At 51.7% G+C, this 27,666-nt stretch overlaps 2 protein-coding genes and 1 long non-coding RNA gene across 7 annotated transcripts in view; 1 reads left to right on the top strand and 2 right to left on the bottom strand.

Annotated features, from left to right (window-relative positions):
* Nucleotides 1-3,788, bottom strand: part of NCOA6 (nuclear receptor coactivator 6) — a 41,304-nt gene extending 37,516 nt beyond the window's left edge. For all 4 annotated transcript variants that reach the window (XM_090152267.1, XM_090152268.1, XM_090152269.1 and 1 more), the window contains exon 1: nucleotides 3,641-3,788. The gene's annotated coding sequence lies outside the window, so the exon portion shown is untranslated. The remainder of the gene's footprint in view (nucleotides 1-3,640) is intronic.
* A 248-nt stretch (nucleotides 3,789-4,036) lies between these two features.
* Nucleotides 4,037-5,197, top strand: LOC116236861 (uncharacterized). The gene is made up of 2 exons (XR_004168630.2): nucleotides 4,037-4,169; nucleotides 4,863-5,197. It is a non-coding gene; the product is annotated as an uncharacterized LOC116236861 (long non-coding RNA).
* Nucleotides 5,198-8,227: 3,030 nt separating this feature from the next.
* Nucleotides 8,228-25,862, bottom strand: GGT7 (gamma-glutamyltransferase 7). Of its 2 annotated transcripts, XM_031605686.2 has the most exons (15): nucleotides 25,652-25,862; nucleotides 23,036-23,262; nucleotides 22,168-22,319; nucleotides 21,468-21,582; nucleotides 20,911-20,978; nucleotides 20,267-20,340; nucleotides 19,672-19,865; nucleotides 18,351-18,438; nucleotides 18,068-18,195; nucleotides 16,069-16,157; nucleotides 15,243-15,395; nucleotides 14,422-14,539; nucleotides 13,597-13,734; nucleotides 12,800-12,899; nucleotides 8,228-11,325 (listed from the first exon to the last, which is right to left on the bottom strand). In XM_031605686.2, exons 1-15 carry the CDS (start codon nucleotides 25,833-25,835, stop codon nucleotides 11,162-11,164), a joined length of 1,992 nt encoding a protein of 663 aa, XP_031461546.2. In that variant the 5' UTR covers nucleotides 25,836-25,862; the 3' UTR covers nucleotides 8,228-11,161. The 2 variants fall into 2 exon arrangements, with proteins under 2 accessions (XP_031461546.2, XP_090008164.1); XM_090152038.1 differs by lacking the exon at nucleotides 8,228-11,325 and having other exon boundaries at nucleotides 12,112-12,899.
* Between the last annotated feature and the right edge of the window lie 1,804 nt (nucleotides 25,863-27,666).

The raw sequence follows: 27,666 nt of genomic DNA, 5'->3' as shown, positions 1-27,666 counted from the left end.
TGTCAGACATTAAGGATATTGCTATCTAGAAGAAATATACCACAGCCTATAACAGATGAACACCGTGGCAGTGCTGTGCAGTTGGTAACTTTTCATTAAGGCCCATCAATGCAATTAGCAAATAAGTAAAATGAGAAGCTATTTAACCTTAGATGTATCTCGACAAGAAACCATTTGATCTCATCTTCTGAAGGCTACGAGAAAAACCCTTGTCAAGTAGCAACCTAGTCAACAAGTGGTGGTGACGGGCTTCTTATCTCAGGTTGAACCAATCCCCAACAAAGCAGTCTAGGCCAACAGCCCCACACGTGGCTGCTTTATCCCCAAACCCTTGCTGATGTTCATAAATGCTGGTACAACAAGCTGGTATTCGTGACTCTCAGTCCTGAACTGAAGTCTGACTGGAACCTCTACCTCTTACTTACTGCAGTATCCTCCACAAGGCTTTTCTCCGTGTAGTGAAAGTCCATGAAATTTCACTAAAATTTATAAAATCCTGAAACACTGTGAAGTATGAAGAAAAAAGTCAGTCTCCCGGCTGCATAAAAGCTTGCAGCACAGCACTTTCTGCACCCTCCGAAGCCTCTGGCAATATGAAATCCTGAAAGCACTAACTATTGTCACTACTGCTATTAAGAGCCAGTGTGGTCTCTATGGTAAAACGGATGCAACAGAATTAGACAGCAGTGTATTAACGTGGGATGGAAAGAGGGCCCTGAAGAAAACCTCAGAAGGAACACTTTCCTATGCTGCATGACTATTTCTTGTCTAGTACTATTCTTCACTGAACCTCGCTAAAAAAGCCTGGCAATCTTGAGAAGTTGGACTCCTGCAGCCACAGTCTCTGCACCGTAACTGCAGACTCCCATTTCTCTGCAAAAAGCAGCAGGGACCCAACACAACCATCAGCATGAGTCCTGCATCTCATCACCCCCCTGCCTGGAGAGAAATGGAATCACGCGAGCCCCAACTCACCACTTAGCAGGGAGCAAGGCAAAAATAATTCTTCATGCTTGTATCTTGCAGTAAGGAAGGAGGCTTGTTAGTGTGCCTTGCATGAGTGCAGGACACAGGGGCTTACATCTGATGCAGGCTGTGTAAGTACTGCCCAGAAATGGAATCCCATCATACCAGCTCCCAAGTCTTGCAAGGTCACATATATTTAATTATCAAAAGAGTAAAAATTACAAAACTAACACGATGCACACAGGACTTGGAGAAGTTAGCAGCATGTACCTTTTGGTGACAATAACTATCTCATCCTCTTCACAAGCTGCAGACTTAAAATTCAGACTCCCACATACACAGCTCACTACAGGCACCTTCCTGTTCCAAATTATCCGTTTATATATAAGGACTAAATTAATTTAGACAAGGCACAGCTCTTTTACTGTACTTTTCAATCACTGTACGAATCGGACCCAAAGCCCTCTGTTCCCTGAAGCTGCAGATACAGCAGCCCTCTCAGTCCCATGATGATGGCAGGGCACCCTGAGCACCTCCCTTCCTCAGGCAAGCTCCCTTAGCAGCTATGCTATGCAGCAGACTGCTCCTCCTTCTCTTCCCTAAATACATGAAGAAAAGTTATTTACTGTGACACAACATCAAGGTCCCTATATGTAACACCAGAATTCATTTGTTGTTCCTACTTTTATGTACATCACCACCAGTGTTGAAAGTGCTGTTCCAAAGGCAGGTGGGCTGTCAGCAGCACCAACTAATGACACAGGACACGCTGCAAGAGCAACGAGCCCTGCTGCCCATCAGGATGATGAAAAACGCATGCTCCTGGACCACTGGAAAGTTTCCCCTACCTGCTCTCCATACAATCCAAAGCCCAGCCTTTCCTCCCTCCTTTCTTTCAGATTATGCCACAGATAATCAGTGTCACACACCATCCCGAGGCGAGCCTACCAAGACGCACGAGCTAAGACACACACAAGCTGCAGGGCTGAAATGTCACCTGTGTGGGGTGGCTGCTGCTGAAGAACAACTGATCCGCTCCGAGGCCACTGAAAGTTTGCAAACAGGGCAGAGCGAGAGGCAGATAGAACACACAGCAACCAGTGCCTCCATAAAGTAAACATGACAAAAGTTCCATCTGTTAGCCAGATGGGAAATCTCTCACCTGGAATACGGCGATGGATCTTCCCTGCCTCAGTTCTGTATACGTCTAGCATTATTTTTCTTGCCATTTCTGCCCCTTCGCTTTTCTCAGTTCTAAGCGTTCTTCCCCATAGCTTCCACTCTGGCCAATGTTAAGGAACAAGTTTATGTCTGAATACAATTTCTGCAATTCAGGACGGACTCTCAGCTTTAAGCCCTGCTGTTCATCCAGTGGGAGCTCCCTGTATGGCATTGCATTTGTATTTCTCAATAGAGGCGACACAGTTTTGAAAGAGACGCCAACACCAAGTTCCCTGCCCTTCAGAGGGACACCAATGACCTGTAACAGCTCTATTTCCACTGCAATCCAACCGTTACAGCCACTTTCGCTCCTCAGTGTCCTTGGCAGCAAACTTTTTGCCTCTGCAAAACTTTTAAACGTGGTGTATCTACGTAACTGAACCGCAACTCCAGCTTCCTTCCAAAAACAATCAGTATAGTATTCAAAAATAAAAACATACTGTAAGCCCATTCAGTGGCCTAGTTATGCGTTTAAGACATTTAACATCTGCTACAAAGGTATGCGATCTTTGGCAGTACCACAGCTGAGAAGAATTGAGCCATAGAACAAATGTTCATCAGAATGTAACTCTACTGCCGCACGTTTCAAGTATTTAAGCAGCTGAAAAGTGAAAGCATAAATGTTCAGTTTACAAATGCAGGTAGGGGCCTGGAATTCTCATGTTTTCCCACATGCTTTAAAAGAAGCAGATATTTCTTTACTAGAACAGCACAACATCACCACACACCGCCTGACGCAAGCAGCGAGTCCCACAGGACGCAGAGCAGGCCGAGCAGCAGCCCGGGGAGCACAGCTGAGTGCGGCTCCTTCTGAGGGGGGCAGGGGGAGGAAAGGGAGCTCGGGCTTTCTGAAAGGAACGGAGCTCGGAGAAAGGCAGGGACGCAGCAAGAGTACAAGATCAGAAGCCTTTCCATCACTACAGCGGTGAGTTACGGAGAAATGCAAACAAAAGCTGGGGCTCAAAGAAACGTCATCGCACCCTCACTGACATCTCCGAGACAGCCGCCAAAGAACCGAGCCCAGAAACGGCGCCCGAGCCGACAGCGGCCGCAGCACGGCTTCAGCGAGAGCCGCTTTGCCCCTCCCGGGGCTGCGCGCCGCCGGCTGGGCCCGGCCCGAGAGCTCCGCAGGCCGCGGTGCGGCCGCGGCTGCGGGCGGAGCCCCGGGTCTCGGGCCGCGGCCCGAGCGGGGCCCAACGGCGCGGCCCGGCCCGGAGCTCCCGTCCGAAGGCGGCCCCGAACCCCGCGGCTGAGCGCGGCCCGGCAATCACCCCCCCCCCCGGGCGGCGGCGGGCGCGAGCTCGGCCGGCGCCGGGCGGCCCCGAGCAGAGCAGAGCCGAGCCCGGCCCGCCCCGCTCCGGGCCCGACGCCGCCGCTTCCGCCCCGCCGCCCCCGTCCCGCCGCCCCCGTCCCGCCCGCGCCGCCGAGAGGCCCGGGGCCGCCCCGCCCTCACCTGGCGCCGGTGTCGCCGCTCCGCCGCCGCCGGGCCCGCTCCGCGACCGCGCGGGGGACGGCCGGGACCGCCTGCGCGACCGGGGGGGGCGCAGGGCCCGCGCCCCGTGACGGCGGGGGCGGGAGGTCGCGGTCGGCCCTGGGGCGCCCGGACACCCTCGGCAGGCCGCCGCCGCTCCGCCTCCCGCCGCTCCGCCGCGCGCCACGTGACCGCCCGCCCCGCGCCGCCCGCGCCTGCGTCCGAGCGCGCCGCGCCGGGGGGGGCTCCGCCGTGCGGGCCCGGGCGGCTCCCCGGCCCGCCGTCGCCGCTCCCCTTCATTGCCGCCCCGCGCCCACCGGCTGCTGCCGGCGGCCCCGCACGGCCCCGGCCCGCGTCGCCGGCGGCGGGGATCCGCCTTCCGCCAGGGGCCCGCGGGGCCTCGGCGCTTCCCGCCCGCGGCGCTGCCGGAGCCGGGTCCGCTGCCCGCGGGACGCTCCGGGGGGCGGCCGCCATCTTTGCCCGGAGCCGCCGGCTGCACCGACCGCCGCCGGTGAGGAGAGCTCCGTGCGGGTGCCCGAGCCCTGCGCGGAGGGTGGCGGGGCCTCCTCGGGAGATACGCAAACCCGCCCGAGTGTTTTCCCGTGCGACCTGCTCTGGGGAACCCGCTTTAAAAGGCGGCTGGGACCGGGACGGCCGCCGAGCTGCCGTGCAGCCCCCGGCGCCGTGGCCGAGGCAGCGGCTCCGCTCCGCTCCGCTCCAGCAGCACGGCGCTCAGCGGTGGGAGCCAGGCCGTGCGCGGCTGGGAGGAAAGGGGTTTCCTGGATGGAGTCATAAAAACCCAACAGCGAAGGACCCGTGCGGAGCACTGCTAGAACACGATGATACTTTGGAATAACAGAGAGTGCTTGGTCTCTGAGAAGAGCAGGGGGCACGCAGGGGCCGTTTGGCAGGATTTAGCACGCGGGGCACTGAGATCTGCAGCGTCTGATGCACGGACCCAGATGTGAACGATCCAAATCGTTTATCACAAGTTCCCACATCACTTATATACTTTCACAACTTTTCTTTTTCTAGCTTTCCCATCCGCCCCTACAACTTCCCCATCCACCTTTACATGCCAGCAGAGCATTCTGCAAACACTCTTCAACTGTTCATGCAGGCGCCTATCCAGTCAGAGCCATCAGACGTTCTTTCTTCTTCTAGAGGTGTCCTTGGTTCTCATGCTGTTTATCTTGCTCCACAGCTGCTGCTCTGAAGTTTTTCCTGTATTCCCACCGAAATCCCCAGGAGTTCACATCATATCCTGCAAACCTGAGTGCACGTGGGGAATGCTGAGGTTGTACCACATCAGTGCTGCTGCAGAAACGTCAGATTTTCTTCTGCCGGTCACTGCTTTCATTGAAAAGCAACCATCTTCCACTGATAAACAAAAGAAGCACATGGCAGTTGCTGTGTAAGGCCAATAAAATAATCAGAAGTCCTTTGTGAAAATACAGCCTTTGGTCCTTCAGAAGTCCATACGTTGGCATAGCAACACAGGTCCTGCTGTGCTCCCAGGGGTGCACGGCCCCCAGCTCACTACTGGGTGCAGCCACAGGCACAGCCCTGATACCCACAGCAATGGCATGAAAAGAGGAAACATTTGTTTTGCAAAACCTTTTAAATGCAGCTGTCCCACTTCTCATTTGTTGCTAGAGCTGACAATACAGGAAAAAAAAAAAATGGAATTTTTTAAATGGACATATGAATCCATTCCATGAGAAAACAAAACACCATGGTTACTGTATGACCGATGCTTATACCAAGTATTTTTGGTGTGTGGAAAGCTGCAAGGAAGCTGTTTGTTTATGCAGCATTGGCAGCTCAAATACTCCCTGCTGAAGGAAAATGTTCAGCAATTCTTTGCTAAAGAGTTTTTCTGCTCGTGCCTCTCTCTCCATGCACACCTGCCCCGGCGCCTGAGGTGTGGGAGCTTCCTGCACAGCCCTCATGCTGCCTCTCCCCTCAGAGGCACACAGAGGTCTGGGAAGAAACATGGGGGCATGGGGTCGTGAAGGACGGGGCTGGGGGAGGCGGCAGACAATGGGCACAGCTGAGATCTGCAGCATCTGATGCACGGACTCAGATGTGAGCAACTGCATGGCTTGCAGTTGCGCTGGTGGCTTGGGATTCCTGCTGGGACATTACCCTGATGCTGGGGCCAGCATGTGGCAGGCTGGGGTACACCTATGTCCCAGAGCTCCCTTCCCAGTCTGAAGCCTTGTGAGTCAGAGTCGCAGGGAAGAAACTCTCCCAGATCCTGATAAGGTCCTCAGGAGTGTCAGGAGGTGAGATGGGGCACCAGCCTCATGTTGGCAGCAAAGAGCAGTGGCACATTTGGTTTCCTGCCAGGGAGTTTCTGCTTGCTGGGAGCCTTTCACATGAGGTGTTTGTCTTTGTCTTACTCTGCTCATGTCTTTAGAGCTGGAAGCAAGAGGAAGCTGAAAGTCTTGTTCAGTATCTGAGAAGTACCTGCCTTCCTTCCTCATCTCCATAATTTCTTCTGGAGGCACTTCTTTACCCACGTGCATTTAACTTTCTCCCCTTATCAGCTTGATCTTCCCCAGAATGTGTTCCCCTACCCAGCACACAGATCAGAATGCTCTTCTCAAAAATCCTCCTCCCAAATCCTCGTTAAAAATTAGAAGATTATCCTTTTTTTTTTTTTTTTTCCCTTGTCTTTATATTATCTATATTAACACAGGGCACATCTTGTGAAGTACAGCAAGCAATGGCATTATTCTCCCAAGACCGAGATTTCAGGCAGTGCAGTAGTGGTGCATCTCGTTAAGGTTTGCTCTGACTGTCTGAGTGCTGTAACTTTCTTACGTGGAGCTGGGAGGCTGTGTGCAGGTCACCTGGGATCTGCAAAAAGCCCTTTTTTCACCAGCAGCTCGCTGCCTTGCACATCCATTTGGAGCTTCATAACGCCCCTTCTGGTGGCTTTTTATCTTATGCTTCTGCGCACTTGAAAAAGTCCAACACACAGTCAAGATTAATCCCATTCTATCAAAGAGGTGGAAATAGCTTTACTATGAGTGAGAGGCCATGTAAAGCTGGCCTCTGCACACCATGAGCGGGACCAGGGGGTTTTCAGGCCAGACAGTCAAGATTATGGTTATAATTCCTATATGGCAGTATTTTAAAAGGAAAAATGCTGTATAGAAAAGGTGTACTCATGGCTAGTTTTAGATTCCCTAAACTTAAATGCTGACTTGGATGGAATGATTTCTAATACTAGCATAGGGCTCACTTAGAGAGAAGACCTGCCATGCTCTCCTTGTATCTACTTTTGATCCCAGTCTGTAGCTATCTAGGATTGTGTTAATTTGTGAGTGTGGTGACAGAGAGGTGGGCAGATGGCTGCAGTGCTGGTGGGTAGGGTGGGGGTACTTGGCTGTCAGCATTTCCATGCCTTTGTGGAGAACTCAGGGCCAGACCCTGTGGCCTGAAACCAGTAGGAAGGGCCAGACTGGCAAGCAGCCGTGGTCACACAGGACTGTGTGCTGGACAGCAGGCTCAACTCCTGACCATCTGCATCTAAAGATGCTCTGGCCACTGGAGGGCCCTTCGTGGGCAGCATGCTTTGGCTCTCCAGCCCTGCCGTGCCGTCTGCCCTGCACACAGGTCTCTTTGGTTTCCATCAGATCCCTGCCTCTCTGGAGGCTGACTCTGCCTGCTAGACCTCTCCCTTCTCTGACCAACACTCAGATAGATGTCTAGCACTGAAGTAGGGAAGCTCTTTTCCAGGCTGCTGGTATGAAATCACACATGTGCTGCAAGAGCTCTTCTCACTCCACCCAGTTCTTCCTAAAACCTTGCAAAATCCATAGTGTTTTTGATGCATAATAAATACTGTTGTTCACAAAAGAGAACAGGGTCTGGGGGACCCTCAGGCAGAAGCTGGCAGCACTGCACAGGGCAGAGCAAGATTTCCACCTCTAGGGCTGGGGACCAGAGCCTCCTGCCCTGCCTATGGCTGCTCTGCCCTGCAGGCCCCTCGCAGCCCCCAGCCCTGAGGCACACGGGGTTTGGGCAGCAGGAGGTTCAGCTCTCCAGCCCTTCCCCACACCAGGCACCACCAGCAGCAGACTGACCACCCCACGGAGCTCAGCAGTGTTTCCTTTGGTGGGAGCTGATGGGAGCAGCACAGGCTCCATCCTGTCCTCGTGTCCAGGCATCCAGCAGGAAAATGAGGTGAACAGAATGGCACTGCAACAGGGCCCAGAGCATCCTTGGCCCCAGATGCCGACCTCAGCCTTATCTCTCCTTTAGGCCTCTACGTGCACCGGTCTGGGCTTGACACACATAGGCAAAAAGAAGCATCTGCAGCTAGCGAAGCAGTGCTTGATAACTGCACTCATGAATGGCATTGAGCCTTTGTAAGAAATTTCTGCCTAGCTGAGCTGACACTTAATTCCAGGCCCTGTTTTCAGCTTATCCCAATGTATAAAAACTGTGCATGTTAGTGGAGAGCAAAACAAATGGGGACAGATACAAACAGATGGCTTTCAAGACCACAGTAGTTATATTTGACAAAGGCATATCTTATTTTTTATTCTTATTATTTTTTGTTATTTTTATTCTTATCTTCCTTACTGTTTTTCTCAGCCATCCTATAATTCATACTTTGTGTTCTGAGCACCTCAGACACTTGGATGTATAAGTTTTGGGAGAATTCTGCTTCAGAGTAGTTAGATGTCTGCAATAGCTGGCTTGAAATCAATGCAGATACTGTGCCCACACATCTCCAAAATATGGCCCTTTATTTCACAGTCTGTCTCAGCCATACATATGGAAACATCAGGTGTTTATTGGTGCCACAAACTAAGTTCATTAGGTCTCATCACAACAGATTGACTTGCAGTACCAGAGACACGGGACCAATTAGCTGATTAAAGGTTTCAGTACTGAATATGGCTGTGTGACACTGATGCCATTTTTAAACAGAGGAAATGGTGAATAATTCAAAGTATCTTCCACTACTAAACAGTATTTTTTGTAACATAAGCCAGAGAGACAGCAGGGCACTTAGGAACGTGCTTTATTTTAAGGTTCTGAATAATTGCTCTGAAATCACACCTTGGGATATATAAGCCCATTTCAGTTCAAAACCAGAGTCTTCAGCTCACAAATGAATGCAGTTTTTGGCATCAGAAGTGACTTTGTGAAAAGAATTGAAGGAATAAAAAGGAATGTTCTTTCAAAGTGTTCTGCAGTATTCCATGCTAAGTATTGTAGCATCAGTTATCTGATCGCTTTGAGCTGTGCTCATACCATGCCATGTCTGAGGCACAGATCACTGCTGTCCTTTACCAGAAACTCCCAAATTTTCACCTGTGATTCAGTGCACGCAAACATATGCTCTCCTTGCTGTCTGACCTGGGGAGGCCAGCTCCAGGACACCATATGTTTTATGAATGCTCCAGCTTTGGGCAGTGCCATTTCTAGTGCCTGTGACAGAAAAATAAATGAGCCGAGGTCCTTCTGGTGACGAAAGACTGCTCTCACCTTAGGGGCAGTTTGGTGACAGAGGACACAACTTCCCAAAGGTAACACCATAATTTTCCCATCTCTTGGCTGAGGCCACTGATGTGGTCAGAGGGATGCCCCATCCCTGCAGGCATTCAAGGCCAGGCTGGATGTGGCTCTGGGCAGCCTGGTCTGGTGGTTGGCGACCTGCACACAGCAGGGGGTTGGAACTAGATGAGCACTGTGGTCCTTTTCAACTCAGGCCATTCTATAATTCTGTGTCTCCTAACAGAAAGAACTATTGGCTTTGATGTCTGCCAGTGGCTGCCTTTAGCTGGCTGCCTTTCAGCAAAGCAGAAAAGCACTCCTCCCACAGCAAAATGTGCAAGACTGTAAGATGCTTTGGGACACTCAGCCAGTAGGTGTCAGGAACAATTAATCCAATTCTCTCTGATAGTTTCCTGACCACCTCCAAGCACCCTGCCTGCTCCCTGCACCCTGTGCCAGTCTGTGTGGGCACAGCACTTACATGTGGACCAGTGTCTGTGGGACTCCCCTGGAAGGAAGGCTGGGGCAGCTGTGTCACCAAGGGGCATGCCAAGGCAGCCATAGGCAGACACACATGTGGAATACGTGCAGCAGCCATTGACATATTTGCAATGTGAAGGAAATCATTGCTGTGGAAATGTATCTGATTCCAGAATTTTTTACAGCCAAGGGTTTCTCTCTAACTTGTTAGTTAAAAAAAATAGAAGGAAACATTCCAGGGCAGATGGAATTAAATGGTGCAGCAAAGAGATGTGGTATTTTCTCCATTCTCTTTCAGACAAGAAATGCAGAGGTATTCTTATATTCTGTATTCCTTGTTACAGACAGAAAATTATCTCAATGGTCTTTGCTTTGCATTGGACCCTTTCTCTCTCCACAGCTTTTCCAATAGAGCCACCAGAGCTGAAGTACAGCCGCAAATTTAGCATGCAGAAAAACCTAAGCCTCTCTGTAGGGATTATACAACTTAGGCTTTCACAGCAGGCTGACATAAGGCAGTGTAAGGAAAGCCCTGAATCTACCTCAACTGTTTCCATGCAGTTTTCAGTCTGTGCTCCATGGATTCTTACAAGCCTGCAGAGTACTTTGAAGATATCTCCAAAAAGTATCTAAGAAAAATAAGCCCATTATCACTAAGCTTAAAATCTCTGCAGAGGAAGCCAGAAAACTGTGAGAAAATTATTGGGGGGGTCCACCAGTTGTTAAAAGTCGAAAAAGTTGAAATTGTTTCTGTTACAAAATGCATGGTGGGACAGCTTCTTTTGGGAACAAAAGCAGTGAATTTGGGGTCCTCATTTGCCAGTGAAGAGGCAGACTGGTTCAAAGTTGGACTCCAATGAGTCTGCACAAAGAAGTGATTCAAAATACTCCAAAAATTCCAGGTTTGTAGGGATGTGAGAAAAGGATCTAACACAGGAAGCTGCACGCTGGTAAAAACCAGCTGGCCCATACACGACATTAAAGGATGCCCTGATATTCCAGCTACAGACACCTACAAACATTACATTAGGATGCATTAATTGCTGACTTACACAAGAGGCAAATAATGAAATTGGGAAAGAAAAGAAGATGAAGATTACAGTGTTATCAGCAGCTGTTTTTTACAGTCACTGTTTCCTTTGCTAATGTTGCTGCTCACTAAAATTATGTACTTGGCTAGAGCTGGACTTTTGAAAAGACTGAAATGAATGATAAGATGGTGCCAAAAGAAAACTCCCTGTGATCCTATAACAGTGACTGAGCTGCTTGCAATTCAAATTATTTTAAAAGAAAAAAAAAAATCAGATGTTATAATGGCACCGTTAACGCCTCCTGTGTCATCCAGGGTAGGGAACGCAGGACGTTTGCTCAGCAGTGTAGATGTATGTGTGTGTATGCAGTGATCCCACGCTGGGGAGCAGGAGGGGACCATTTCAGAACATGCACATCACTTGGGTTGATCTGTCTAAAGCCTTGTTCAGTGAATAAGTTGTCTGAGAGGTGCTACAGTATTGTGGCTCCAGCAGCATCCACGCTCCTGGGGTCCTTCAGGCCGATGATGAAACTGTTGGTTCTCCTGGCCCCATGGACCAGGGAGAGCACTTTGACTTTATCCACTTCATGGCCCCTGGCTACAAGACATTCAATGTCTTCTTCAGGAAATTCACCTGTAGGGATTTTAAAAGAGGGGTTTGTAACTGAAACCACTGCTGCCTTTGATGCAAAGGTCTGTCTTAACCCTGTTGGGATCTTCAGAGTGTATGAAACTGCCTGTGGCCTCTTGAGGAGGTGTCCCGGATCAGGTGAGGAGGCTGAGGAGGTCCAGCCTTCACTGCCCTGCCAAGCACACCCTCAGCAGCAAAGGCTGCTCAGAGCTGGGCAATGATCTGTGCAGGGGAGGAAAGGAGAAGATCCAGGATATCATTTAAATACGTGGAAAACTGTCCTCTTTGAAAAGGGAAAAAGACATTGCTGGCACCCATCCTAGTTACTCTGTTTACCGAACAAAGGGCAGCCCTTGCTCTGAAGAGTTCTGATACAAATGACAGTATTAACAGCCATTCATCAAAATAAGATGCAAAGCAACTTAAAACAACACAGGCTGGCAAATGACAAACTTTGTCAATTAGAATGTGATAAACCTTGGGCTGTTTGCTCTTCTGCTCTTATTTTGTTTATTTGGTGTTTTTTAATTTCCATATAAATAGGAGTGCCTGAGGATACAGAGCAGGGGAAGCAGATGGACAAATCCAGCAGACACACAGAAACACCACAGTGATTTAAGCATTGTAGATGTATCTTAACACAGTCTTGTTGATATTGAACACCCAAATCTACAAATCAGGGCTTTTTGAAGTTCTGGATTTGTTTTAATTACATTTTAGTTTTCAAGCTAGTGGAACACACTTCACAGCCATTTTTACATTTTCCTCCTGAATAGGAAGGCCTAGAAAGTTTCCTATTTTTTGTGTGTATAATGAGAACCAAAATTCTCTTATGTTCACTCTGGTAAGATATGGATCTTCGTGAAAAACACCAAATAGACTAAGGCTTGCAGTAACAAGGACAAGAGCTGACAGTGCGGTTTCCACTGCCTCAGACTGATGCTGAATTTCCAGCACTGTAAGATCACAGCCTTGTCCTGCGCCTTGCCTGCTCCCCATCTGCTGGGATTCAAGAATGGAAAGTGAACAAAAAGTATTTATGGGAGTAGTAATAATGTGTGTGAATATTTCCTAGCTTTTGGGATCTGTTTGGGTGAAGATATGATTGCAGTGGTTTTTTATTTGGATATCCACAGTGATATAATATATCAGCTGACAGGTTTTCAGGAAAGGACAATGCTGCTGCTAGGAGGTGGGCTGGGACAGAGGAGCACCTAAAAGAATTTGGACAGGTGGTGGTGGGGAGGTGAGGGAGCACTCCCCAGACGACAGCATGGCTCAGCACGGTCTCCAAGCTTTCAAGAAGCAAGGCTGCCACTTTCTGTCTGCCCCCAAACCTCTGAACCACCAAGGATCCTACAGCTTGGTAAGCTCTGCACTGGGCTGTCACATTTCTGTGGCAGGATCCCAAGGAAGTGCTGCCACTCTCCTACACACGCCGGACTCACAGGCTGCACCGCCCTCTGCCCATACTCACTGTCAACCTGCAAGGTGTTGGACTGAAGCTGCGGGTGAAGACGACCAAGAGACAAACTTTCACTCAGATTCTTGTTGAATGCTAATACATTTACCAAGACCTGCATGAGAATAAAAGACCCCAAATAATAAAAATGTAAAGAGAACAGGAAAAGTGAATTTCCTGAGCATCCTCCTTACTTGTAGCTCCAACATCTGCAAATACGACAGGCAAAGAATAACGTGAACTTTTTGCCAAACTGCATGAACTAATGTGGGCTTTCACAATGTGAAGAGAACCTTGAAATACAGCCTGTATATTGTTGTTGGAAAAATGGTACATTTCAGGCTCACATGGGCAATTTGTCACACAGTTCTTGCTAAATTAGGAGAGTTGTTAGTCTGGAACATGACATAATATCTAAAAATGTATTTCTTTATGCCAAAATATCAGCATGTGACTTCTAACAAAGCATAAGGAAGCAATGGTTGGCTTTAATTTTGCCCTGAATGATGCCTTCTTAGATAAGGAAGACAGGAACCAAATTTATTTTTAATAATATGGTACTGTTGCTCAAATAATGAAGCTACTGGCACATGCTTCACTCAGTTACAAATTATAAATGATGAGGAGCTCCCCAGTATGTAGTGAATGCTGAGCAGGGTAGAATTTAGTCTGGACACACCAAAATGCATTTTTCAAAAGGTAAAAAGAGCTACCAGAGGCACACAGTCTAGAACATCAGGATGCACAGTTTATGCTGCAAGAGGGGACCCTGCAGCTCCATGAGGAGGTGGGCACCCGGGCACGGCACTGACCTGAACGATGCCGCTCAAGGCTTTGTCCCCACTGTTTGCTCCCAGACTCAGGTACGTCCCGCACATCCCCTCCGATGGCCTCACAATGGTGGGCAACAAGAAAGACAGTGGCCGTTTCCGAGGCTGAATGAGATTTTGCTGCAGGAAAGATGTACCAAAAACATTCAGCAAGGAGTTGTGCTTGTTAACTTCTTTCTCCTTCCAGGGGAGCCAGCAATTGCACCTGTGCAGTTTTATAAGGCTGTTATTGTCACTGTTGTCGTCATGCTCTTTGAAATTAACAGGACCCAGCCTGTTTCATGCTCTCAAAACTTTTTTTACAGAAGATATACAGAGCCATTTATCCATTCCTAGTGTACCAACACAGAAAACTGGGACAATTTTTCAATACATGGCAAGAAGAATCAACAAGGCAGTTCTAGATGCTACCAGTACCGATCTGTAATTGTTTCTTTCAAAGACCTGAAGATTTTTCTTCTACCATTTATTTCCTTAAAATCTGCAGAGCAATAATTCATAATTAGTTATTAATTCAAGTCCCCAGAGGACAATTGCTCTAAAGCACATCTGTGCTACAGGAAAAATAGCTACCTGTGACGCACAGCTGTGCTGTGCTGTTTGACAAGACCAAATTATAGTGATAACTGATGCACATGTAGCCTCCTGCTTACTCTATTTCAGCAGTTCATATAGTGAAAAGATAGGACCTTTCTATAGACAGCTCTCTCTAAGCTATTAACAACCTCACCACTGTGGAGATGGGATTGCAATTAATCAGAATAGTGCAGGCAGCTCAAATAAATAATTTGTTGTGCTGTTCATTACCGGCCTGGGAATGGAGTGGTTTGTTGTTTTGTTTTGCCAGGAGAAGTCCAACATCTGGCTGTTCAGGAGCACTCCAGAGGGTGTCATTATTCCACTACCAAATGGACGATTCAAAGAACTGAAAAGAGATGAGAAGAAATCTCATAAAATTTTTCACAGTCTACACAATGAGGCCTTTAATGATGCAATTTTCTGTCCCATCTTGGCTTGACAGAGAGTCTGCCATGGTTTTTTACGATGTGCACAGTGGAAGTCTCCATGTATTTAGGAACAGGCACTGTAACCATGTGGGTGACAGGGGATCAATCCCTCCTTGCATTCAAAGATTCCCCCCAGGTGGTGGGTCTGCCTCCACTCTGCTGAACTCATCTGTAACCTCTCTAGGAGCAGAGCCAGGCCAATCAAGACACGTGAGAGCCATGGGTAGCGCTGGTAGGGCTGCACAGTGTGGAGCAGCACCCCACAGCCTTCTCAGCTCCACCCCAGCTTCTCCACTCCTCCTGCTGCAGGGCTGTTGGAGCAGTCCCACGCTCCAGCGACTTTGGGAATGCCATTCTTACTGTAAGGATCCACACAAAACGTCTCACGTGACTACAAATCTTGCCTAAAAAAGTGCAGTCTCTCCCCTTCGGGGTTTCTGGAGGAAGACCGTGGGCCAGTGCAGCATGTTGGACACCGCAGCTCTGGGCTGGGTTGTGTGGGAGCGAAGCTCCTGCTCCACCTGACAGCACTCCGGGTCTGGCTCTGTCCTGCCCTGCTGAACCTGCTTTCTTCTCCCCGCTCCCATCCTTTGACGTTGTGAAGAGGAGTAAATCCTTTACCTTACAACTGCAACAATGAAGTCATCGGGCCCCATGACAAGAACCTGGCTGGCAGCAGGTCCGCTCTGCACAGAGAAGTGAGGCAGGCGGAGATCCGATAAGAAGGGCTGGGACTCATTTATCAGCTGGCGCAGGGAATCAGCTTCTGATTTACTTCAGCGGTGAGGAAGGGAAGGAAAAAAGAAAGCGATGAGCGCAGGAGGCCAAATATCTCTTGGTCTCTTGGTGAGGGGTTCATTTACACAGCCACAGGATTGCTTTCCTGTGGAGCCTGGCACTGCAGGCAGGAACCACCCCGCTCAGCCAGCAGGAGATGAGATGGCTCTGCCCACAGCCACCAACCTCCCAAGCTCTACCCATGGACATGAACCAGGAGATGAGAGGTGTCACCACTGACTGACTGCTGGTTCCCTGTGTGCAGAGGAGGGAGAGACAGATCCAGCTCTGTCCACCAGCTGTGGTTAAAACTGGCTCTGCAGGAGGCTGGGCTGCAGTCCCAGGCCTGGCCATTCCTACGCCACTGGGTGTGCTGCAAAGGCAGCTTGTTTGACCCCCTGAGATGGAAAACAGGGAGATCAGAAAGCGGGAGGAACCCTCAAGACTAAGCAGGACCTCTGTGTGAGGACATCCTATGTTTCATCTCCACAGCCCTGTGGTATCAGCTGTGATCCTCATGGGAGAGTGAGCATGAGGACGGAGCTTTCCTCAGTAAAAAAGAAATAGAAAAAACTCAGGTTTCCTTGTGTGCAGGAAAGAGGAAATCCAGGAATGATACCCAAACCACACACACTGCAACCACCAACGTGCCCATCAGCCTCAGACCTACCTCAACATGCCTTCTGCAGCATGAACGATGGATGCATCATCGGACGGGTCTCCCAAGTTGCTAGCTAGACTCAGAGCGATTTTTAATGTCTAAATTGAACACACAAAGGAGACACAGGACATCATTTAGGTGGTACTGAAAATATCACTTCTGATACTCCAAACAGGAGGTACCTGCTCTGTCACCATGTTGTCCAAAGCCTATGAACTCAAATGTCTACCCCAGTGAAAAGGGCTGCCACACATGGGCATGGGGCTCAAAGGGGGTCAGATTTTCATGGCAAACTGAATGAAGGGAGAGGCAAGTGTATCAAGTAGTATTTGTCTACATTCCACCTTCCAGGCAGTGTTTTCCAGTTGGCTTAGCCCAGCTATGGGTCAGCAGTATTGCCGGCTGGCAGACAGGATTGCCAGCATGCTACTTTCTTTCTTTCTTTCTGTTCCTAAGTGATCACCACAACACCAAATCCCAGTGGGAAAATGGGTTCTGGGCTTGTTTCCTCCGGGATGGCACAACACTGTCAGTTTTCAGGTCATGCCATTTTCATTCAAGTTTCAAAAGAGCTCATTTCCATTTTGATGTGCACTGCTCATCAACAACCAGTCTTCAAATGCCATACTTTATCTTCTGATGTACAATTCAGAGCATGATTAACTTCTGGACAAGGTGGTGTTTCCATGAAACCATGACCACCATAGCATAGTGTCATGGTTTTGTGATTTTTGGTTTTCGGTATTCCACATCATAACATCATGTGGGGCAGTGGGATTTTAACTGTTGGTGCTCAAGCTCTGGGTACCTGCCTGGAAGAGAAGAACAACTACATTCCCCAGGGGACTTTGCGGTCACAGAGAGTCTCGAGATACAACTCCTGGCAAGGTCACCTGATGCACTCTTCTTAGCCTGCTCTTCGTCGGCTCTCCTCCCATTTTTCTCCCTGCTGCTCAACTGGACTGCGCATCTCACCTCAGCTCTCCGCGTTGTGGTGAGGCCTACCCACCTTTCGGACATTCTCTCTCATTATATTTGATTTATTAGCTTCAAATTTAATTATATTTGTATTAGAGTGTGTTATCTTGCATTCCGATAATATATTTAGTAAATTAGTTTGTTTCTACTCAGATTGTTGCCGCTGTTTTTAATTATTTTGGGGTCCCCTGTTCCCTTTTTCTGGAGGTGCGGATCTGCGGATCCCTCCGCCCCGCTGGTCACGGAACTGGGCCGAACCAGCCCGTAAACCGTTGACACATAGGTAGGATGTACAAGCAGCTTGGTGGCCACTGAAGAGCTTCCTTGAAACAAGCAGAGCATATGTCTAACCCATGGGCTTTGGTTAAAGACATACTGGTCATTGCTGTCCCAGGGATGACTTAGCATCTCAGCAATGTGATCAGCTTTGCAATCCTGAGAAATCAGGTGTGTCCTGAAGTGAATGCCCTTTATCTGGAGGCTGCTGTTCCTCACCTGTGACATGATAACTAGTGAGTGAAACTCTTTGTCAGGTGTAAATGCAGAACAAACAGATTCATTTAAAGTTCCCTGGAGAGTACTCAAAATAACTTTTCTGAGTCATCCTTCTCAGCCTCTTCATAGTTTATCAGCATGTAACACCCCCAGTTGCTGTATTTTTGCTAAGGCAGTAACTTTCCTGTGCTGTGCAAGGTGTCCTCTACAAAAGCTCTGTAGCATAAAAGGTGGAAGAAATCAGTGGGATACCATTAGATGCTGTAGGGTCATTCTCACATACAGGAAGTGGGCAAAAGCCACGGTCTGGTCTTCCGAAAAGGCTCTGCTTAAGATGGATAGAGTTCAGCTGAGCAGGGGGCTCCAGCATCTGCACCTACCTGAGGGAGCAGCACAGCTCAGATTTACGCCTTAGCAGCCTATTTGCTCATTCTCCTCTGGGAATCACCTACAAACATTTTTCTACAACTAAGGAATAAATGAATCATTCTCTAGCAGCACAACAAAGTCAGCCAAATGCTAACCTTCCTCTTACCTCTGCAATCCAGTGCAAGATATTCCCCCTGGATGCTAGATTTGTGATATTAAAGCCCTCGAGGATATTCAGTGCTGTGATCAGAGCAGGACCTGCATGTGGAGGGGGGGGACTCAAAACAAGATGACCTGTGAAGAGAAGAAACCTCCTGAACCACCTCTGGTGCATCAATTGCAGTAGGTAACTGCAGGAAACTACCTGGAGGGCTTTTCTGCAGATGCTGTTACACTGTCACCTCCTATCAGGTGAAGTGCATGACAGTGGGTCAGGCAGCAGTATTTACCTCGGTATGTCGTGTGGACAGGATTCTCCACTGTAACACTGTAATTGCTGAAGTCTTCCTCCTCCAAGACTCCTCCGTAGTTTTGGACCTGAGTAGGAGAGCAAGGCAGTGCACGATGAGAAAGCTGGGTTGAGGCTCCTGCTGGCCTGGGTGAGCAATCACTGTGTTATTAAGCAACTAACATGAGACCCCTGAGCCACGTTCTACAGGATGCCCTGAAAATGTGTACTTTCATGGCCTTGGTGGCTTGGCTCACCATTCACCAGCACTGGAAAGCTCTGCAGCTCATCTTCAAAAGCCCACCGAACCCATGGCAACCTGCAGAAGTTCTGCCTACCCACCAGGAGGGGATGAGCACTGCCTTACAGCCTTCTCTGGGTGGCAAGGATGAATACACTAAAGGTTATGAAGTGTCTGAATAATGCCAGGAAGGACAGTGGGTGCAGCAGATCTCCACCAAGAGAGAGCTTTAGCTCCCGATTTCCACCCTATTTTTAATTATAGCAGGTGATAAGGGGGGATTGCTGTACCCTTGGTCTTTTTCTCTGGGTTGGTAATTTTCATGTATGCAGTAAAGGTGGGTAATTCCCTCCACTGCAGGTCCTCAGTGCTTGAATTACGATGGAGATGAGTTAGGGCCATCATAACAGCACTCTGCTGGCCTTAAAGTCTCCTGGCACAAGTAACGCTCTTAGTCATGGTACAGGTGTTAGCACGTTCAGAGCATTCCCTGGAGAGCACTACTCTGTGCCTGTGCATTCCCACCTCAGGATTGAAACAAAGGGGTGTGCTTGGGTGATTTTCCACCCCTCCCTTCACTGAAACAATAAACACTGTGAAGCTGATGTGGGAAGCCAGCACTTTGCTCTGTAACTAAATCTGGAATAGATCACCTGATCCCAGAGCTTGCTGGGCTCTTTGTGCTGCAGTCCCAGAGCTGGGGTTCCCTGCACCACCAGCCTGGGACTCTTCCTAGTCCTCATTCATGTGAACCAGCGGAGAAGGTTTCCTAACACACAGCTCCTATCTAAGGATTGAGCTGAACAAACCCATCCCAGACTACTAAAAATACACTGAAGGAGCATCACGTGAACAATGGTAGCCAGGAAAAATGGTGCCAACAGCCACCCTGACTGCAGCTACCGAGGTACAGAAGCAGGTTTCCGGCACTGACTACACGAACGGGCTCTTAGCACGCTAGTGAAAATCTGTGTAGCTGTCACTGTGGCCAGAGCAGGTTGGGTTGTTTTTTGCTTTGTTTGCCATTGCTATATTTTGAGAGCACTACTAGCAACAGGTGTAGCTAGCAGACGGGGCTCACCTCAGAGATGATCTCCTGGCTCAAGTTTCCACTGTAGAAGGCTGAAGTCCCTTCTGCTCCCACTAGCTCCAAGACAGCTGCGAGGTCCAGGCGCCTCACAAACATGCCAGGCAACAAAGGCTGGCCATCCGGAAGGAAGGTCTCCCGAAACTTGTTGGAGTAGTTCAGGTCTTTAAGCTCACTCACAGCTTTGGCTGTGGGAGAGAAGGAGAGGGGCAGAGGAGGGACATCCAGAAACCCCAGGATGCATGAATGTGCAGGGGACCTAGGAACTTGCTGCTGTCTCTTGCCCTGTTTCCAAACCAGAGAACCAGAATGCAAGGGATGGATCATACCCCGCTGCAGCTGGGAAGGAAATCCAAAGAAACCCTGCCACCTGCTCACTGCCCTGACAAAGGGCTCCAGGTTTGCTGTCACTACACACCTCTTGCAGACCCCTGCTTTGTCTTGCTCCCGCCACCACCCGTTCCCAGCCCCAAGGCACTCTGATTTCCCACGCACAACCACCTAACCTGGACCAAGCCCTGCAAGAAGCCACCCTCACGGTGGGCTCCTTTGTGCTGTGTGCCACCTCAGCTCCACAGCATGTGCTCACCCAAGTCGTGCGTGATGTTAAATCCGTCCTGAGCGACGGCAGCCACGAGGCCCAGCAGCTGTGACCAGGGGAGCCTGAAAAAGGAGGGCAGCCAAGGAGACATGTGCTCATGTGGATTGGTGGGGCAGACAAGCTCTCAGCAAGCTGGGCTCAGGGCTAGCAGTGGCCAAAACAAGCACAGGGCTTTTAGTGCTTTTAGTGGGTTGTCTCTTTCAAGCAGGTTTCATGATGTACCCCAAAGGAAAACATCAGTGCAAAGACAGGGAAATGGAGCAAAATGTCACATCCATGAGCAAGTTATTCATACTCCTTCTCTCACTGCTCTAGCAGAGCATCAAGCATGACTACATTTCTCAGGGTCCAGCTGAGAATGCATGAAAATGCACAAAAATGTTATTCACATGTTTCTGAAAACATTAATTGTCCATCTTCTTGGTAAGCACGTGAAAGAATTTCACTGTGCTGAAAACCTGACCTAGCCGAATTCTTTTGTTAAATAAAGCACCAAAACTTGGGTGTGCTTTTCAGCATGAGCCTCTGAGCACCTGTTAGCTGATGGTTTTGACTGGCAGCTGAGAGCATGCTCCGATGGAGAGGGGCTGTGAGGGAGCCTGGGGTACAGTGTGTGCAGGGTGGGTTCTTACCTGCCGTGCAGCTGGTGTGCCCGGTGCATGCCTTGTAGTGTGCCTGGCACCCCCACGAGCAAACCTGGCTGTAGAAAGGGAAAGGTGAAAAGAAGAGTGAAATGCAGGGCCCCTGGCTTCAAGTCGAGGAGCTGCGAGTAATGCTCACATAGAAAGTGTTTGGTCTTTAAGGAAAGTGGAAAAGGTCTGTGGCAGGACACTAAATTAGGAAACAAGTCTTTGGAAGGACATGAGGAAACTTCAATCCCAGCGTCAATCCAATTTGGTCAGGAGAAATAACCCATCTGAATGACAGGGGACCTTGTTCCCTTATGGCACATCCCAGATCACCGCTGCCAGAAGTTGCCTCGCTCCCTGCCCCTGCCCCAACCAGCCTCTCTGCTCCCCATGCCCTGCAGGCTCCAGGTCTTCTGGAGGTGATGCAGAAGGGCTTCCCTTGGCTCCCCATGCTCACAGGGCCTCCATGGTGGCCTCCTGTCACTTCCCTGGGCCTCTTTCACACTGAGAGACCAACGAGAGGGCCCCAGCCCACCCGGTCCTGCTGGAGGACTCCTCACCTTGGTGTCCTTCAGCAGATCGCCACCCGGCGGGATGCCCAATGGAGCCACCTCACGGAAGTCGATCACCTGGCTCTGGTTCTTCCGGATGTCATGGACCAGCATCACCCCACCCCTGTGGTCAGAACGGGGTCAGTCATGGCATCGGCTGTCCCCACTGCCACCACTGCTGTGAAGCCCACGCAAAGAGCAGATCCTCATCGGGGATGAAGCCGATCAGTGCCTGCCAGCATGGCCAGAGGGCTGCTGGCCCTGTTCCACCACCAGGTTGGACTGCATGGGATTTTCTTTCTAATCCTGGCTGGTTTGCAACAAAAGAGGGGGTTTACTTGCAATGTCCTGCCCAGCCTGGAGGTGCTGTGGAGTGGGTTTGTGCAATGTCCTGCACCTCTCATAGGTCAGGGACATCGGGAGCAAAGGGGAAATGGGGCCAGCTGGGCTAGAGGTTGGGCTCCAGCTGGCGAGGAGCAGAGCCTACCCAGAGAAGTGCTGGATATCTGCAGGCACCGGGCCAAGGCCTGAGTGCTGCCAGCTCCTGGCACCCTGCACAGGGGCTCAGCTGCACCCAAGCGCTTCCCAGCCCTCTCCAGCCCATGTCTGGAACTGTCCTGGCTGCTGCTACTGTAGATACAGGGATCTCTGTCCCTCTCTGTGGGGCCAGACCCTGTTGGGAGGACACACGGGAGCAGCTGGCACCTACCCGCCGATGCCTGAGGTGTGGGGGTTCACCACTCCTGCGCAGAGCACTGATGCGATGGCCGCGTCCACCGAGGAGCCCTGCTTGCCGAGCACCTCGACACCCAGTGCTGTGCAGCGGGCAGCGTCCGTCACCACGGCTCCACGCTGGAAGAGCTGCCAATGGAAAGAGGTTTGCCCACCTCTCTGCCTGCGTGGAGCTGCAATCTGAATGCCATTAAGAGTGCAAGAAACTGAAAAGAGCAAAGCTCTCCCATTCCTGAATGTGCAGCCAGATCCGCCCTGCTGTGTGGGACGTGGGATGGTGGCCGTGACCACAGGGTGCCTCGTGGCCATTCTCATTCAGGCTGCAGCGGGAAATGTTCTGCAGCACATTTCTCCAGGAGACGGTGTGACCCCATGACCACACTGCATTTGCTTTGCACCACCCCACATGAGGGGGCAGCAGGAGGTGTGGTTCTCATCTCAGCAATTCCCCTGGACGGAGCCTGCCAGAGAAAGGCTCTCACATAAGGATCCCTAAAACTCTGCAGGTGGAGTTGTGGGAGAGGTGCCTCCGCTGCTCAGAGAACTGCTCTCAAAAGGCATTCACACCCAGCTTGGACACCGCTGGGCACACAGCAGCAGGGCTGCCTGCTGCCCCTAGGATCCCCAGCTCCATTGGGCACAGATGCCTGTGCCATGCGAGAGCTCAGCCCTGACAGCAGCAACATGGGAAAGCTTTCAGGCGGTTGCGGGTAGGGTTGCATATTCAGCACCGGAGTCTCACTGACACTGCTAGGGCCAATCTGCTGGCAAGAAGGGAGGTGAGGGAACGTGCATGTCCCAAGCCAAAACCCACAGCATGCTGCAAAGCCACTGCTTTGTCTTACCTGAGGGTCTCCAAAGTAGATCTGCATGATTAAGGCCACCGTGACCCCTGTGGCGAAGGTGAGGCAGGCAGTGATGATGACGGTCAGCCCGTCCTGCCGGCAGCTGCAGTCTCCAGAGAAGGGGTCCTTGCTGGTCTCTCGCAGCGGGGATGCATCCTGGCTGCCCATCTCCGAGGAGGACGAGGGCAGGCGCTGGAGGCGTGCAGACTTCAGGAAGGAGTCTGGGTCTTTGTGGGCAGCAAGGAGACAATAAGAATTAGCAATTGAGCAACACGGGGCTCCTGTTGCACAGTTTACCTGGCACTAGTATTACACCATGCCACATCCAGCAGGGCTATTACTTTCCCTATTGGTATGAGCTCTCAATAGACTTTCTGGCTCAGATGTCGCTCTGGGTTTTTTTTTATTGTTCCCTTCCTTTAGCTCAAGCTATCCCAAGATTACTTTCCTGGAGATTAAGAGGGGGAAAAAAACTGAATTTTTCCCCACTCATCATTCTTTAGGGGCGGACCCATGATTACTGCCCTGTTTGGATGGGTTCTAACACAGCACTGACTTGCAAACAGGTCTCAGAAATGCAGCAGAACTGAACATTCCAACTTAGAAAGGCAGCAGCCATATGAGGTGCTGTACTTCAGCACCTCAGCAAAACAGATTGAGGCACAGGAAACACATTCACTGACTCTTGATGAAGTGGGGGCAGAAAAGAGCAAGCCTGCAAATGCGACCTCTGCAGGTCCCTGGCTGCAGGCAAGGCTGTGTGTGAGTCTTTCCCTTCCTCTGGCTGACGAGGCTCACTGAGATCCAGCAGGGTGCTGAATGCTCAGCCTCATGGTGGTGAACGCAATGGGAAAGAGTTTTGCTGGGCAGCAAGCAAAGCTCAGGATGATCAAAAGGTCTGAGACATGCCTTGGCTCTCGGCTCACATCGGCTCTGAGGGGTAGGCTGGCTCAGCACCCTGGGCATCACAGCATTCCCATCCCCACAAGGCACCGTACCGCTCCAAGCCAGGAGCTCCCAGGTGAGCAGGTCCAAGCAGGCAGGGCTGCAGCATGCAGTGGCGTTCCTGGGGGTGGTGGGGACACCCCGTTGAGGGGTGTCACAGATGTCCCACAGGGCCTTGGGCAATTGCTCATCTTGCATGGCCACAGTGCTATGCTGGGACAGCATTGCCATGATTCGGTGCAGGGGGTTGGTCCAGTCACAGAACACACCAGCACCAACATTCACCCTCCTTGGCCCTCAGACCCCACCTGACTCTCAGAGAAGCCGTGAAGCAGACCTGGTTTTATGTGGAGACCAGCATATGGGGACACAGGCCCAACTCAGTTCTGGATATGCTGTGGTGGGGACAGCAGAGGCTGGAGCTGCTTGCAGGTACACACTGCAGTAAGGGACACCTCAGTCCTCCGAGGTGGTTATCCCTGTACCCACCAGCACTACAGGGACACCTGTTAGCAACGCCTTCTGTGCTGCAGAACCCAAAGGTCTGGATTCCCTGCCCCAGGAGCCTGGCAGATGATGTGATATGAAGAAGCATGGATGGTTTTTGCAAGACACACACACAACATCAGATGAGTGTGAGGCTCCACGTGGCAGCACAGGAGATGCATGCAGCTCTTCCAGGTGGCACTGGGGATCTGGTGGAGACACACAACCAACGGGACCCCCACACAGATCTCTGCTCGCTCGTGCCCCCCATGCAAAAGGAGAGATTTGGCATCACCCCTGCCAAACTTCGCCTCACCACGTCCAAAGGCAAAGGGTGCTGCGGGGAATGGGATGGCAACAGACGATGGAAACTGCACTCAGTGTTCACAGTGAGGCCACAAAGTGTGAGCAGGGCTAAGGTCCATCTGCAGGCGACACAGCAGCCCAGGAGCAGCGTGCACTTGGGCTGTGTGTCCATTTGTGAGCAGGCACCAGTCCTCATAGTCAAACCTTCCTGTGAGCCATTGGGTTGGGAGCAGGCCCAGGGGACAGCGCAGCCCCGTGGCAGTGAACTGCGGCCCGGGGTGCACACAAGGAAGAACTCGGGGCTGTGGAAACCACCTCGTGGTGGGGCCTTTGGGGACCTCATGCAGTGATGGATTCCATTGCTTGCAGAAACATGAAATGGAGGAGAAAAAAACAGGACTCTGACTACTTACAAGAAAGTAATAAATTAAAAAAAAAAAAAAAAAAAAGACAAAAGGTTTTCACAAGCATAAAAAGAACACCTGACTTTATTAAAGCCATGCATCCGGCAAGGAGGAGCGCCGGCTCGTTGCAAAACCCTCGCGCCTGCTGCTGGCACGGGCTGTCAGGGCAGCTCCAGCCCGTCTGCGGTGGGCATGTGGAACGTGGAAACGAGCGGAGGATGAATGACACCGAGCCGCGGTGTGACGGAGCCCCGCGGGACGAGGGGACGACACGCGGCGGCTCCGAAGGGCGGCCGTGGGGCAGCGCTGCCCGACGCCGCCATGGGGCGGAGCGGGGGAGGGAGGGGGCGGCCGCCGGGGTGACCGCGGACGGACGGGCGGGTGGAGCGGGCCGCCCTCCAGCGCGGGGGTCCCGGGACGCGGGCGCGGCGGGGCCGGGAGCATGCGGGGCCGGGGCCGGGCCGCCGCCCCTCACCCGTGTCCTGCTCGCCCAGGAACGCGTCCTCCTCCTTCCGGGCGCGGAGGCCGCCCTCGGCCGCGCCGCCCGCCTCCTCCTCGGGCAGCCGGGGGAAGCTGGTGATGCTCATGTAGTCCACGGGCGAGTAGGCGCCCAGCGCGCGCTGCCGACCCCCCGCCGCCTCCGCCTCGGGCGCCGCCATCCCGCCCCGTCGCCCCGCGCCGCCGGAAGGGGCCGGGCCGCGCCGCAGCCTCCGCCGGGGCGGAGCCGCTCCCGGGACGGGGCGGGAGCCGCACGCCGTCGGCCCGCGGCCCGGCGCTCGGCTCGCTCTGCGGCGCCGGCGGTGCGCGGCTCCGCGCCGTTCTGCTCGCGCCCGCCAGCGGCCCGAGCGGCCCGTGGGCGCTGCCGGCTGGTAACCGGTCACCGCCCGCCCGCGGGAACGCGTCTGCGAGCCGGCCTCGGCCCGCTCCGTTTTCGCGTCTCTGTGGCCTTCCGCCCGCAGGAGGGGTCCCTTCCCTGCCGGCGGCACCTCGCCAAGGCTCCGCAGATGAACCCCAGCGGGCTGCGAGCGCGGCCCGTGCGAGACTTCAGCAAAGCCGTTGTCTCACAGAATCCTTCTGCGGAAACCGGCTGCCCGTGGCCTGGGCAGTTTTACCCTCCGTTGGATAAGGAACTGGGTGGAGGGCCGTGCTCAGCGGGTGGTGGTCAATGGAGTGAAGTCCAGCTGAGACCCGTTACAAGTGGTGTCCCCCAGGGGTCGGTGCTGGGGCCCATCCTGTTTAATATCTTTATTGACGACTTAGATGAAGGGATTGAGTGTACCCTGAGTAAGTTTGCAGATGACACCAAGCTGGGAGGTGGTGTGGATCTGCCTGAGGGTAGGGAGGCCCTGCAGAGGGATCTGGATAAGCTGGATCGCTGGGCTGGGGTGAATGGAATGAGGTTCAACAAGGCCAAGTGCCGGGTCCTGCACTTTGGCCACAACAACCAGCTTGGGCTGAATGCTGGATGAGTGTGGAAAGGAAAGGGACCTGGGGGTGTCGGTTGATGCTCGGCTGAACATGAGCCAGCAGTGTGCCCAGGTGGCCAAGAGGGCCAACGGCATCCTGGCCTGCATTAGAAATGGTGCGGCCAGCAGGAGCAGGGAGGTGATCATCCCCTGTACTCAGCTCTGGTGAGGCCGCACCTCGAGTGCTGTGTTCAGTTCTGGGCCCCTCACTACAAGAAAGACATTGAGGCCTGGAGCGTGTCCAGAGAAGGGCAACGAAACTGGTGAGGGGTCTGGAGCACAACTCTTAAGAGGAGCAGCTGAGGGAGCTGGGATTGTTCAGTCTGGAGAAGAGGAGGCTTAGGGGAGACCTCATGGCACTTTACAACTTCCTGAAGGGAGGTTGTGATGAAAAAGGGTCTGGCCTCTTCTCCCAGGCAAATAGTAGGACCCAAGGAAATGGCCAGAAGTTGTACCAGAGGAGGTTTAGGTTGGACATTAGGAGAAACTTTCTCTCAGAGGGTGGTCAGGCACTGGAGTGGCTGCCCAGGGAGGTGGTGGAGTCACCGTCCCTGGCAGTGTTCAAGAGGCGCCTGGATGAGGAGTTATGAAATGGTTTAGTAACTTGTCGTACTAATAGGAATGGGAAGGTGGTTGGACTAGATGATCTTGCGGGTCGTTTCCAACCTTGTGATTCTATGATTCTGTTCTATGAAATCAGGCTGGGGGAATGCAGGTGCACCTCCGTGAGGCACACAGAGAGCCTGAAACCTCAGCGCTGCGCTCCAGCCTTAACAGAGACCACTTGCTTTAGGGCCATCCCAGGCTCTGTTTAAGAAAGTGACATCAGCTGAGCTCCCTTGCTGGACCAAACCCACAAATAAACGCTGTGCCGTGTGCCCAGTCGTAATCCCTGCAGAGCTATGCCACCCCGACAACAGCTGTTGTAGCTGGGGTCTGACAGCCCAGAAGAGAGACCACAAGAAACTCTTCTGCCAGCGCCACGCCAGAATGCATTTGCTCCTCTACTCAGAATGAGCTTAGG

The sequence above is a fragment of the Phasianus colchicus genome, chromosome 17 (genome assembly GCF_987193195.1).
Source record: "Phasianus colchicus chromosome 17, bPhaCol1.hap1.1, whole genome shotgun sequence".
NCBI lineage: Eukaryota > Metazoa > Chordata > Aves > Galliformes > Phasianidae > Phasianus > Phasianus colchicus.
This window is presented reverse-complemented; position numbering and strand designations above follow the sequence as displayed.